Source organism: Callithrix jacchus, chromosome 8 (genome assembly GCF_049354715.1).
Source record: "Callithrix jacchus isolate 240 chromosome 8, calJac240_pri, whole genome shotgun sequence".
Classification (NCBI taxonomy): Eukaryota; Metazoa; Chordata; class Mammalia; order Primates; family Cebidae; genus Callithrix; species Callithrix jacchus.
In genome coordinates this window covers 10,531,650-10,544,450 of record NC_133509.1, presented here as the reverse complement: position 1 = coordinate 10,544,450, position 12,801 = coordinate 10,531,650, and the positions used below count along the sequence as shown (strand labels likewise).

General features: G+C 36.3%; 1 protein-coding gene across 9 annotated transcripts in view; it reads left to right on the top strand.

The window, feature by feature from the left end:
* Positions 1-12,801, top strand: part of HERC1 (HECT and RLD domain containing E3 ubiquitin protein ligase family member 1) — a 224,929-nt gene that overhangs the window by 109,512 nt on the left and 102,616 nt on the right. For all 9 annotated transcript variants that reach the window (XM_078333326.1, XM_078333325.1, XM_078333323.1 and 6 more), the window contains 5 exons: positions 1,538-1,759; positions 3,676-3,849; positions 8,431-8,545; positions 8,634-8,754; positions 10,775-10,946. In XM_078333326.1, the coding sequence (XP_078189452.1) occupies positions 1,538-1,759; positions 3,676-3,849; positions 8,431-8,545; positions 8,634-8,754; positions 10,775-10,946 (804 nt within the window). The remainder of the gene's footprint in view (positions 1-1,537; positions 1,760-3,675; positions 3,850-8,430; positions 8,546-8,633; positions 8,755-10,774; positions 10,947-12,801) is intronic.

Genomic DNA, 12,801 nt, shown 5'->3' with positions numbered 1-12,801 from the left:
TAGTGACCAAGCATCACTTATTCCAAGTGTCAAGTTTACAACTGTATCAGGATGTCAATTGGGCTTTATATGGAGTTATTCCAGGTTTATTCTTTTCTAAAGTGCCTCAGAACTTGTTAAGATTCAGTCTGTTTCTATCAGGTGAGTAAGTTGTCATTTTATTTTATTTTTTTCTTCTGTATATTTTCTTCTGTACATATTATTTTTTCTTCTATATATTATAACTGATATTTTTCTATAATTTTCTTTTTCATGCTATCGTTTCCTAGTTTTTCTACCAAAATAGACTAATCTCATAGCATGAATGTGGAACTTCCCTTTTTCTCCTGTATACTGAAATAATTTGTGTAAGATAGGGGTTATCTCAGTTTTAGAAGAATTTATCTATGAAACTGTCTGGCCCCGGTGTTTTGTTTGTAGTCAGACTCTGCCACTTCTCTTTTCTTCAGTGTTTATTGTTCCCTTCCATCTTTGTTTCTTCTCACATCCATTTTGGAAATATATATTTTTCTAGATAAGTTATTTTGTTGGTTTTCAAATTAATTGGCATAAAGTTATTTATAATATTCATGGTTAAAAAAATCACTAGTATATCTTTATTCCTATTTTTTTTGAATCTGTGTCAACTTTTCTTCTATTAATGATTTATCCATTTTCCTTTTAGATAACTTGCCCACTGTCATTTCAAATAACTACTTTTTAGATTTGTTGATCTCTATTTTTATTTTACTGGTTTGTGTTCTTTATAACTATCATTTTGTGAAGTGAAGAACTTTCAAAAACAAATGTACAATAAGAAAGCATGGGTCTGGGCTAGGCACCACTGTGGGAGGCCGAAGTGGGTGGATCACTTGAGGTTAGGAGCTGGAGACCAGCCCGGCCAACGTGGCAAAACGCCGTCTCTACTAAAAATATAAAAATTAGCCAGGCATGGTGCTGTATGCCTGTAATCACAGCTACTTGGGAGGCTAAGACGGGAGAATCGCTTGAACCTAGGAGGGAGAATTTTCAGTGAGCTGAGATTGTGCCACTGCACTCCAGCCTGGGCGACAGAACGAGACTGTTTCCCCCCACCCCCCACCCCCCCTCAAAAAAAGCATGGGTCTGGATATTAATATTAAGACAATTCTGAATTCATGCTTTAAAAAAGCATTAGACAATCTTGAGTGTCATTTTAATGGATAAATTTGTATGTTGATTTTGGAGGAATAAATTCAGACTACTCTCTAAAGATGGTGAATTTTTGTCTGGATAATAAAAAGTAGGAATATAATTGATTGGAATACTTCGTCATATATTTTATCTTAAAATAAGTAACATTACCAAGGAAAATTTTATTTGATTGCATAACTCTACTGGATATTATTTTAAATTAGCCCAGTAAAAATAAAAAATATAGAAAGTTTTATAATTTGTGTTTTCATTGTAAAATATTTTGCATCAATACCTTATTGCAGTATAGTAGGAGACCATGAGAAAGATTTTGAATCTTGAAAGTATGAGATAAAGACACAGTAACTAATGATTTTGTCTTTAGGAGGGCCAGAACTGATTGATCCTGCTGGTCTGCCATTACCTCAGCCAGCTCAGTCTTGGGTATGGCTTGTGGATCTAGAAAGAACAATTGCTCTCCTTATTGGGCGGTGTCTTGGTGGCATGCTTCAGGGCTCCCCTGTGTCTCCAGAGGAACAGGACACTGCATATTGGATGAAAACGCCACTTTTCAGTGATGGTGTAGAAATGGATACTCCTCAATTAGGTAATGTGCTTTTTAAAATACCTGCCTATTTGTACCTCTGTTGGAGATTATTCTGAGTTTGCTAAATAGAGAACTGACAGGCACCAATTGCAACATCAGCAGCTTAGGGAATCTGGGACTGTGACCTGGAGCCCTAAGAAAAATGGTTAAATCCTGCAGCACTGTATGGTGAAAAGAGCCCCCAAAGGAAATAGAAATTGTAGGTCTGGTCCTACTCTGTCATATTTATCACTCATTTTGCGCAAGTCTTCTTATTCAATGCCTCATCACTTATCTTTTGAGGCTTGGGGATTATGAAACTGCTTCATGGAATGTAAAGCACTGTAGGAACACTTAACCATGATTTATCAGTGCAGCATCCCTCAGTTGTGAGTGGCAATCTCTTCTCCCAGCTTGTCTTGCTTTCGTGCTGACATTATGTTATGTGAGTCCTAATTTTTTCTTCCCCATTTATAGTGCCTTTAGGGTTTCCCTTCTGCATCATCTTCCATTTGTATGTTTTGCTGGTAGGCCCTTTCCTAGACTGAACATTAAGACTCATCCCATACTGCAGATGATCAGTTGTTTTATCTAGGATTGGTCCTTTAATCTCTCTAGGCTTCTCATTTTGAGTCTATAAAGTAATGATTTGGATTAGAAAGGCTACATGACATTATTAGATCTAAAATTTATTATTTCTCTGATAAGAGAAAGAGACTCAACATTTCCACGAAGGAAAGTCCAAGAGAGATTGAGAGAAAAGAAGGAAAGGAGGAGAGCTGAAAAGAAAAAGTAAAACAAATTATGAGAAAGATTATGCTTCAGGATTTGGAGGGTTGGAGAGTAGCAGTGAGGGAAGTAGTTGAGGATTTTCTTCTGTTTCCAAATATGAGTGTACATTCATTTCATTTATGAACCAGAAAGTGATTTTGGCCATGGCTGATGAATGCTGGACTGGTATTTATGAAATATTTTGTTAAATTAAAATTATGGATTTTCAAGGGATATTTAACATGGTAAAGATAGTTCCACTGCTGTCAGTGTTTAACCTTGTGACAATTGTAAAGGACTTCCCAAGAACAAGAGTATTTCTATATCTACCTTCCTCATATTTCTGTTCTGTTTACTCAATTAAACTGTCCTTGAATGTGAATAAAATCAATTTCAGTTTAATATTGTTTTTCACTTTTAAATTATAAAATCATGAAACTATTAAAATTTTATTTTACTTGTATGTATTAGAAAAAGGTATTAGCCTTTGTAAAATTATAACTATACAATAATTCAGTTATATTATGGGTTAAATTGACTTTTAGTACTAGCCCAAGAACCTCACCATCACTTAGAACATGGTTTTGTTTGTTTTTTTAAATGTGAAATGAATTCTGAATGTCAAATGTTTTACTGAAAAGTTAGGAACCACCTGTATAAATATAAATATCAATTGAGAAATTGTTCATGGTATCTTTTACATGGATCATTTTTAACTGATTATTTTTACTTAAGTCTGTTAAAAAATGGTCTAGTCTCTTTTTGAATGGTTCCTTGTTTCTCAAAGAGGATACCATTTCATTTTGAACAAGACAGTGTTTTGTTACACAAGACTGTTGCATGTGTAGGACATTTAGTTTCTCTGGCCTCTGCCTGCCAAAATGCCAGAGCTGGGGTGTACAGCTCAGAGGTAGAGCATTTGACTACAAAATGCCAGAGTTTTTTTGGAGTGTCACATTTGGTGCAGTGTCACATCCTTCTGGAGAATGTAAGAGGGTGGTACTACCTCCAACTGAAAAACAGTAAAGGACTTTACTTTGGTAGCATCTACTTAAAATGGTTTAAAATTTATCATTTGATATGCATTAAATAAATGTGGTAAAATTTTACTTGTAGCACCAAAATTTATGATGTTAAAATTGGTAACTTTTTTTTTTTTTTTTTAGATAAATGTATGAGTTGCCTGTTAGAAGTAGCACTTTCTGGAAATGAAGAACAGAAGCCTTTTGATTATAAATTGCGGCCTGAAATTGCTGTCTATGTAGACTTGGCACTGGGTTGTTCTAAAGAGCCTGCCCGAAGCCTTTGGATCAGCATGCAGGACTATGCTGTTAGTAAAGGTAAGAAAAAGAAGGTAAAAGGAGTAAATTTGTAGTTCGCTCATAATGCTCACAAATACATATGCAATATATATTAATGAAAGTCACACAGATCACCCTATTTTTTTTTAATATCAAAAGGTATTTTATAAATAACATGTTTAAACAACCTGTTTTTCCCTTTATGGAGAATAGTGTAGCTATTTCTTCATATACATGTTTCCACTTAAATGTGCTGTGTGAAAATTGAGATTTACGTAATAGATTTATAGGTAATCATTTTACTAAAGTATAGTAGTCTCCCTGTATCTGCGGGTGATGTGTTCCAAGGCCACCAGTAGATTGCCTGAAACCACAGGCAGTACCATACTCTATATACATTACGTTTTTTATTGTGTATACATACTTACACATGATGAAGTTTAATTTATAAATTAGGCATAGTAAGACATTAACAGCAACAGTAATAAAATAGAACAATTTTAATGATATGCTAACTGAATCATTACTTTTGCACTTTGGGGCCATTATTAAGTTAAATAAAGGTTACTTGGGCTGGGCAGTGGGGCTCACTCCTGTAATCCCAGCACTTTGGTAGACTGAGTGGCGGATCATGAGTTCAGAAGATCTAGACCATCCTGGCCAACATGTTGAAACCCAATCTCAACTAAAATATAAAAAATTAGCCCGGCATGGTAGCATGTGCCTGTAGTTCCAAGCTACTTGGGAGGCTGAGGCAGAGGAATCACTTGAACTCGGGCGGCGGAGGTTGCAGTGAGTTGAGATCGCATCATTGCACTCCAGCTGGGTAACAGAGCAAGACTCCATCTAAAAAAATGATAACAATAAGGGTTTCTTGAACACAAGCGCTGTGATACTGCAGCAGTTGATCAGATAACCAAGAGGATTACTAAGCAACTTTGTGAGATTTCAGAAGATTTCCTACTCAGAAGGGCATGTAATTTAAAATGTATGAATTGTTTATTTCTGGAATTTTCCATTTAATATTTTTGGAGCACAAAGTATTTTTGGACCACAAATAACTGAAACCATGAAAAGCAAAACCATGGATAAGGGAGGACTATTGTATTCCATGCTATGTAAATGGATCTATTTTAAGAGTCTGTTTAATGATTTGCTTCCCTTTGCAAGCCCTGGTTTAATAACTGAAGGGATATGTACTTAGAAGTATAAGCGATAGGTGTGGTCAGTATTTCTTCATCTGTAAAACATTTTGCCTACTTTAGAGTGCTAGTGAAGATATCAGTTTGAGGTAAGATGTACTATTAAGTGCCATGGTAAAGTACTATGCAAGTAAGTATGTGGTAGTATTTCAGTTTCTAATATTATTTGATTAAGAAAATAAATTTTATAGGCTGGGCACGGTGGCTCACGCCTGTAATCTCAACCCTTTGGGAGGCTGAGATGGGAGGATCACTTGAGGCCAGGAGATCGAGACCAGCCTGGCCAACTTGGCAAAACCCTGTCTCTACTAAAAATACAAAAAAAGTAATTGGTCGTGGTAGTGCGTGCCTGTAATCCCAGCTGCTTGGGAGACTGATGCACAGCAATCACTTGAACCTGGGAGGTGGTGTTTACACCACTGCACTCCAGCCTGGGTGGCAGAGTGAGACTCTGTCTCAAAAAAACAAACAACAACAAAGGAAAGTAATTTTATGTACATATTTTCAAAGAATGTACCTGATTTCTTTTTAGCTCCTCTGCTTTTTTAACAATGATCGGGATTTTTCAGAATCAGCTATCTCTAGTTTTCTTTCTCCATGTCCTTATCTTACCCTCTCTTTAGTTTTGTCCCATTTTTTGGATTTTCTTCCTTGTGTGATAAAAATGGCAAAAATAAATACATTTTTACTTTTTATGGCCTTTATTTTTTATAAAGAAATGAGATACGTATTATTCAGATCTACCAGAAAGACGACATCTTTGAAAGTTTAATCTTGTCCATTTTTTTTTTTTTTTTTTTTTTTGAGAGAGAGTTTCACTCTTGTTGCCCAGGCTGGAGTGCAGTGGCATGATCCCAGCTCACTGCAACTTCCTCCTTATAAGTTCAAGCGATTCTCCTGCCTCAGCCTCCCAAGTAGCTGGGGTTATAGGCATGCACCATCCAGCTAAGTTTTGTAATTTTAGTAGAGATGGGGTTTATGCCATGTTGGCCAGCCTGGTCTCGAACTGCTGACCTCAGGCAATCCACCTGGGTCGGCCTCCCAAAGTGTTTGGATTACAGGTATGAGCCACCAAGCTGGTCCCATTTGGTTTGTTTCTTAATCATTTATTCATTCATTCTGTTGTGGTGACTTCTACCAGAGTTGAAATACTAAGGTGATGAGGAGGGGAAAAGTTTACTTTTTAAGATGTATTTTCTGATATTTCATATTTTTAACATTTGCTTGGGATATGCTGTAGAGTTTTCTGTATCACATGATCAGTTATTACCTTACAATGAGAACTTTAAAAAAAACAACTAGATACAAGGTGAATAAAAACTTGTTGTACGGGTTTGTTTGTTGTATTACATATATACTGTAAGCATAGATTTTACACCTGAATAGTGGAAACATTCTTTGGTGTTTTAAAAGAACCCATTATTTTAAAAATTATGTAGAATAATCCCTGCTAAATTTAAAACATGGTAAAGGGTTTTACTTTAGTTTGCTTTTAAAATTGAATATTAGGTTCCTTGATATGGAGTCTTGTTGGATTTTTAGTCTTAGCAGTTCTCAGAATAGTAAGCAATTCCATGGAACAGATGATTTTTAAGAACCTAATGAGGAAGAATTTTGGACATAATACAGACTGACATTCTATGATTCTCTGTGGGCTGTAAGATTTTCTTAAAATCTGGCATATTTGTTCTTGTCAATTTTTTCACCAATAAAGCAGGATAAGTCTGAACTTAAATTTCTGACTTAGGCATACAGAAATGAAAACCAACATGTAATATTTTTATCTCTGGAGATGGGAGGTTTAAGAAAGAATTAAGAATCAAAATTAATCTGAGGCTAAACATTTTTCAAGGTGTTTTATGTTGGTTTGGTTTTGTTTATAAGTAACCCAGACATTTAGCGAATCTGACAAATGAGCAGAGACTATCAGTCCTTCTGGGAGCAGAGTGGACAATAACTGTCTGACCCCCATTTGAAATCTACTGAATATACTACATTGTTAAAGTACATTGTTAAAATACTGGTGTGCCAACACAAAATTAAAGAATGGGAAGAGGCCGAGTGTGGTAGCTCACACCTGTAGCTCCAGCTACTTAGTAGGCTGAGGCAGGAGGATTGCTTGAGCCCAGGGGTTTGAGACTGCAGTGAGCTATATAGTCACCACTGTACTCCAGCCTGGACAATAGAGTGAGACCCTGTCTCTTGGGGTGCGGTGGGGGGGAAGAAAGAAAAAGCACCTGACTGGTCCTCATCAATAATGTTGTGATTTGGGTTTTCAATTACATGTCTTAATTTCTGTTTTAAGAATTGTTGTTTCATTTCTTATCTACTTAAATGTACTTGTATTCACAATATATACTTTTATGGCTTTGAATACCAGATACACGTATATGCGACCTAGTTTACTCACTATCTCCTCTAGAATGTCTAATGGAGAGTATTTAAGACTAGACTCCTGATTCCAGCTCCTTACCCTCAAAACTTCCTGTGGTCTTCCTTTCTCAGTAAATGCCAACTACATTTTAAATACATTTAGAGTCATCTTTGACTTCTCTCATATTCTCATATCACACATCTAACCTATTAACAAATCCTGTCGATTCTACCTTCAAAATGCATATGGACTCTCTAGCCTCTTGTCACTACCTTTACTGCTCCTACCTTTTTCTGAGCCATCGTCATTTCTCACCTGAATTACTGCAATAATTACTTCTACTATTGCTGTCCCTATAAGCCAGTTCTCCACTCAGAAGAGTGAGCTTTCAAAAATACAAGTTAGATCATCTCTGTTCAAAGCCTTCTGATGTTGCTTCTCATTTTTCCCTGGGTAAAACCTGGAGGACTTGTACTGGCCTGCAAGGGCATTGGGATCTGGTCCCTAGCCAGCTCTCTCGTGTCTTCTACCCATTCCTTGCATGCACGTTTTGTCCCAGCCACACTGGCCTTGAACCCATCCCAGAATCTCTGCACTAGCTTTTCCTGAGGGCACCCATTTTCACATGGCTTCTTTGCCCACTTCATTTGGATCTCTGCTCAAATGTAAACTTATCAGAAACTTTCCCAGACCACCCTTTATAAAATAGTAATCCCACATAGTACAGTACTCCCTGTTCTCCTTACCCTGTTTTATTTTTCTTTATAGCACTTACCTGTCATATTAATGTTTTCTTTTTAATTTTCTCTCCTGGCCCTCTCCTCCTAACAAGAACATAAGCTCAGTTAGATCAGGGATTTGGTTTTGTTCACTGTGATATCCTCAGCGCTTGGAACAATAAGTGGGATCTAATGAGGTGCATTTGTTAAGTAACTGTTTAGAAAGATGATAAAATTCAGGTGTTGGATGACTAAAGCTATAAAAATTACCTCTGAACTGTTTTCTGAGCCCTTTTAAATGTCAATGCATCATTTTTATTTTCAGATTGGGACAGTGCAACTTTAAGTAATGAGTCACTCTTGGACACTGTGTCTAGATTTGTTCTTGCAGCTCTTCTGAAACACACAAATTTACTTAGTCAAGCATGTGGAGAAAGCCGGCAAGTAACTTAAAACTATCCTCAGACAAATATTTTCTCTCATGATGTTAGAAATTAGGTAACTTTTCTGTTTTGGTTCTTCTTTTAGATATCAACCTGGTAAAAGCTTATCAGAAGTGTACCGTTGTGTATATAAAGTTCGAAGTCGTTTACTTGCTTGCAAGAACCTTGAGCTTATTCAAACCAGGTCATCATCACGGGATAGATGGGTAAAGTTTGAAATCAATTCATTTCTATGTTTTTCTGCAAGCTTCGAGAGCTAGCTCTTTATTGGTTTATGTGAGAAAAAATAATGTGCCTTGATTATCGCATGTGTTCAGTACATGTTGAGTAGTTCTTTTTCTAGAAGTAAAATAAAGATTTGAGATTTACTTAACCTCACATTTACGAAGTGTGATAGGGGTTCTAAGAAAGTTTAGTTGGCTGCATAAATGTTAATAACAAATTGAATGGTTCAAATCTTAGAAATGATTATTCCTCTCTGTGCTAATCAGACGATATTTGAATTATCCTGTTTAATTTGGGGTGCCATAATTTATGAGGGACATTCAGAAATATCTTGGATTGATAAAGTCCAAAAATTATCTCACACAAGGACTAGAAAGTATCAAAAATGTTCAGCTTAGAGAAGTGAAAACCTAGGAGGGATATGTGTGTGTATGTCACATATTAGCTGCCTTAAAAATAGTTAAAGAACTTCTCTATAAGAGAGGAAATAAATGTGTTCCTTGTTCCAGAAGACACGACTAGGACCAAAGGGTACAATCAAATGGGGAATCATTGTTAGCTGAATAGGCCTTCTGATGATTAGAGTTGTCTACCATTGGAAATGAAAATGGAAACTACTCTTTTTTGAGACAGAGTCTCACTCTGTCGCTTAGGTTGGAGTGCAGTGGCATGATCTTGGCTTACTGCAACCTCCTATCACCCAGGTTCAAGTAATTCTCCTGCCTCAGCCTCCTGAGTAGCTGGGATTATAGACATGCACTACCACACCCTGCTAATTTTTTGTATTTTTAGTAGAAACGGGGTTTCACCATGTGGACCAGGCTGATTTTGAACTCCTGACCTCAAGTGATGTGCCCGCTTCAGCCTCCCAAAGTGCTCAGATTACAGGCATGAGCCACCACACATGGCCGAAACTACTTATTAAGAATAGTCCAGAAGTAATTCTTGTAGCAAAAAGGAGATAATTTCTAAAGTGCTTGGTAATCCTGATAACATTATCTGAAAATTATAAATGCAAACTTGGATAAAAAAACATTATCTTTTTAGTGCTTACCTTGAAACTTACCTAATCAGATACTTTGCACTCCATTATTTAGTCCTTAGATTTAAAAAACCAAACTCTGTCTCTCCATTTGTAGGCTTTTTGCATACACTGACTTAGTATTTGTGGATCTGTTTGTTAGTACCTTGAAAGTCCATGAAATGGATTTGCCATTTTGTTGAGGCTCAGGTTTGAAACTCGTACATGTGGATAAATGACATGTAGTGTGTGAGTCTGACTCCTCAGTATCCCCAACTCCATGAAATTCCTATGCTATTTAATAGTCATGAGTAACAGATAACTTTTATGATGGATCTGAGGATATAATTAAAATTTTTCATTTTTGCTTTATATTGAATGGCATTTATGACTGTTTGAGTATCTGTTATAAGGATTCTTTCCCTTGTCTAGATGACTGCTAGGTAGTAACCACTGTGGGAAACGTTAACATTGTCCTTGGTAGATTTCTGATTTTTGGTTCGTTCAGGGGGCAAAGTTAAAGAAAAAAATTAAAACTAATACTGTTTTAAATTTAGAATTATTAAACATTATTTATACAGAGTAAGAGTAACATGAACAAGTTGAAGAAAATGGAATGTATTCAAAATTATGCGCTTTAATGACCTTTTATGCTTGGCATTGTGTTCATTACAATTTATTTTAAGTAGCAGCTCTGTAGGAATTTACAGCTGAATAGCAATATAGATATGAATCAATTTACAGAATGACATTTTAATCAAAATACTGAGGAAGGAAGAGCATATGTGTGTTGTGTATATATTTTGTATACATATATTATTTCTAATCTAAGATTTATCTTTTGAGGTTTTGTTGTAAAGTTCATGTGTTATTACTGATACCAACAGTATTTTCCATTATAAACAATTTTAAGGTTTTTTAAAGCTTTAAAAAGATTTTGAAAAAGTGTGTTTAGTATAGTATCTGATAATTCCTTTAAGATATCAGAAAACCAAGACTCTGCAGATGTTGATCCCCAGGAACATTCATTTACTCGAACCATTGATGAAGAAGCTGAAATGGAAGAACAGGCTGAGAGAGACCGGGAGGAAGGGCATCCGGAGCCAGAGGACGAAGAGGAGGAACGGGAACATGAAGTGATGACAGCTGGCAGTGAGTATACCCTTCTTACTTTCTAGGTACAAACTGTGGCATTCTTTTTTTTATAGCGGAACTAACTTAAAAGAGAAAGGCAAAGTTTCTCCATAGTTTATCTAAAAGGACTTTATATTCTACTGGTGATCTCAATTTGTATTAGCTGACATTTCATGGGCTCTTAACAACTGTGCTAGTACTATTTATTCTCATGATTTTGGATTGCATATTCAGGGCTGAGAAGCTCTGGAAGCAGGAATATCGGTACCTGCTTCACGAAGCCTCATGCACGAAATGAAACCCATGAGTCATTGGATAGGGTCATTCAAAATATGTCCTCTGGGGCACCAAGTTGTCCATCAGCTTTGAAGACCTCTGTGTGGTGAAGAAGAGAGCCCTTTTTTATCCCTGTTAGGAGAGTCATACTGTTTTCTATGTGTGGACTTTTAAAATTATAAATTTCACCTACTGACTACACTGCTATTTCAATAGGGAGCAAGAATATACATGAGACTGCTATTGACTGGGTGAATAAAACTTTTCATACTTTTATATTCCAAGGCTACAGATAGTTTTTAAAGTTAATTATTTAATGTTTAAAGAGAATGTCAGAGCTTTTAAAAAATTTATTTGTGAGTATCTTTTGAGTGATTTGGCTTTTTCAGGTTTAAGTGTGTATTCAGTCTGTACCCTAAAACATTATGTTCAGCAATGCATTTGGTGTTGAGATGGTCTGTATCTCAATCAACTTGGCACTTATTTTATTATCAACTTATTTGTGTTCTGCATACTTCTAAAAATGATTTTTGAGGGGCCTTGAAGTAAGACTAAACATGATTTAAACAAAGGGAAAAGTGTCTAAATGGAGTAAAGGGAGTTAGCGATGGGGCAGGAAAATAATTGTATTTTAAAAACCTAGGCCGAGGGAACTTTTGCAATTGAATGTAAACCTAGTTTAGAAATTCCTGGAAGCAGACCAAAGGCCACAATATAGTAACAAAGTATAACCTCCAATTATAATACAAGAAAAAAATGATAGTCATCTGGGAATTAATACTTTTCCAACTAGCTGTGCTTTTAGAGCATCTATATATGTTGGGCACTGGGTCAGGTGCTTTATATAGATTAGGTCATTCTCACAACCGTCTAAGGTTCTACTATTACCTCATTCTAATGATAGATTAACTGAGGTTTAAGGGTGTAAAATTGTATGACTTGGGCCACAGTTAGTAACAGCTAGAATTAGAACCAGGTCTGCCCCAAACACCAATGACCATTCTCTTAACCACTGATTTCTAGCTCTGGACTCTGAGAGGGCTTATTGCCTTGATTTTTTTTGTGGAAACAAGGGACTTTTAATAGCATAATGAAAATATTGTCACAGTTCTGTAAAATATACAGATCAGTTTTTAAAGTTTGTACTTCCATATTAACTGATGAATCCAGTATTTTACCAACTTTTTTGGCCTGAATTTCCCATTAAGAATACTGTCTTCAGACCAGGCATGGTGATTTACGCCTATAATCCCAGCACTTTGGGAGGCTCAGGCGGGCAGATCATTTGAAGTCAGGAGTTCGAGACCAATTCGGCCAACATGGTGAAACCCCATCTCTACTAAAAATACAAAAAATAGCCAGGCCTGGTGGTGGGCATTTATAATCCCAGCTATTCGGGAGGCTGAGGCAGGAGAATTGCTTGAACCTAGGAGGCGGAGGTTGTAGTGAGCCAGGATTGTGCCACTGTACTCCAGCCTGGGCGACACATCTAGACTCCATCTCAAAAAAAAAAGTAAAAGAAAAAAAAGAATACTGTCCTCACACCAAATTTGTGCAAAAAAATTTCTTTTCTATCGTGAAATATCTATCACTGCAT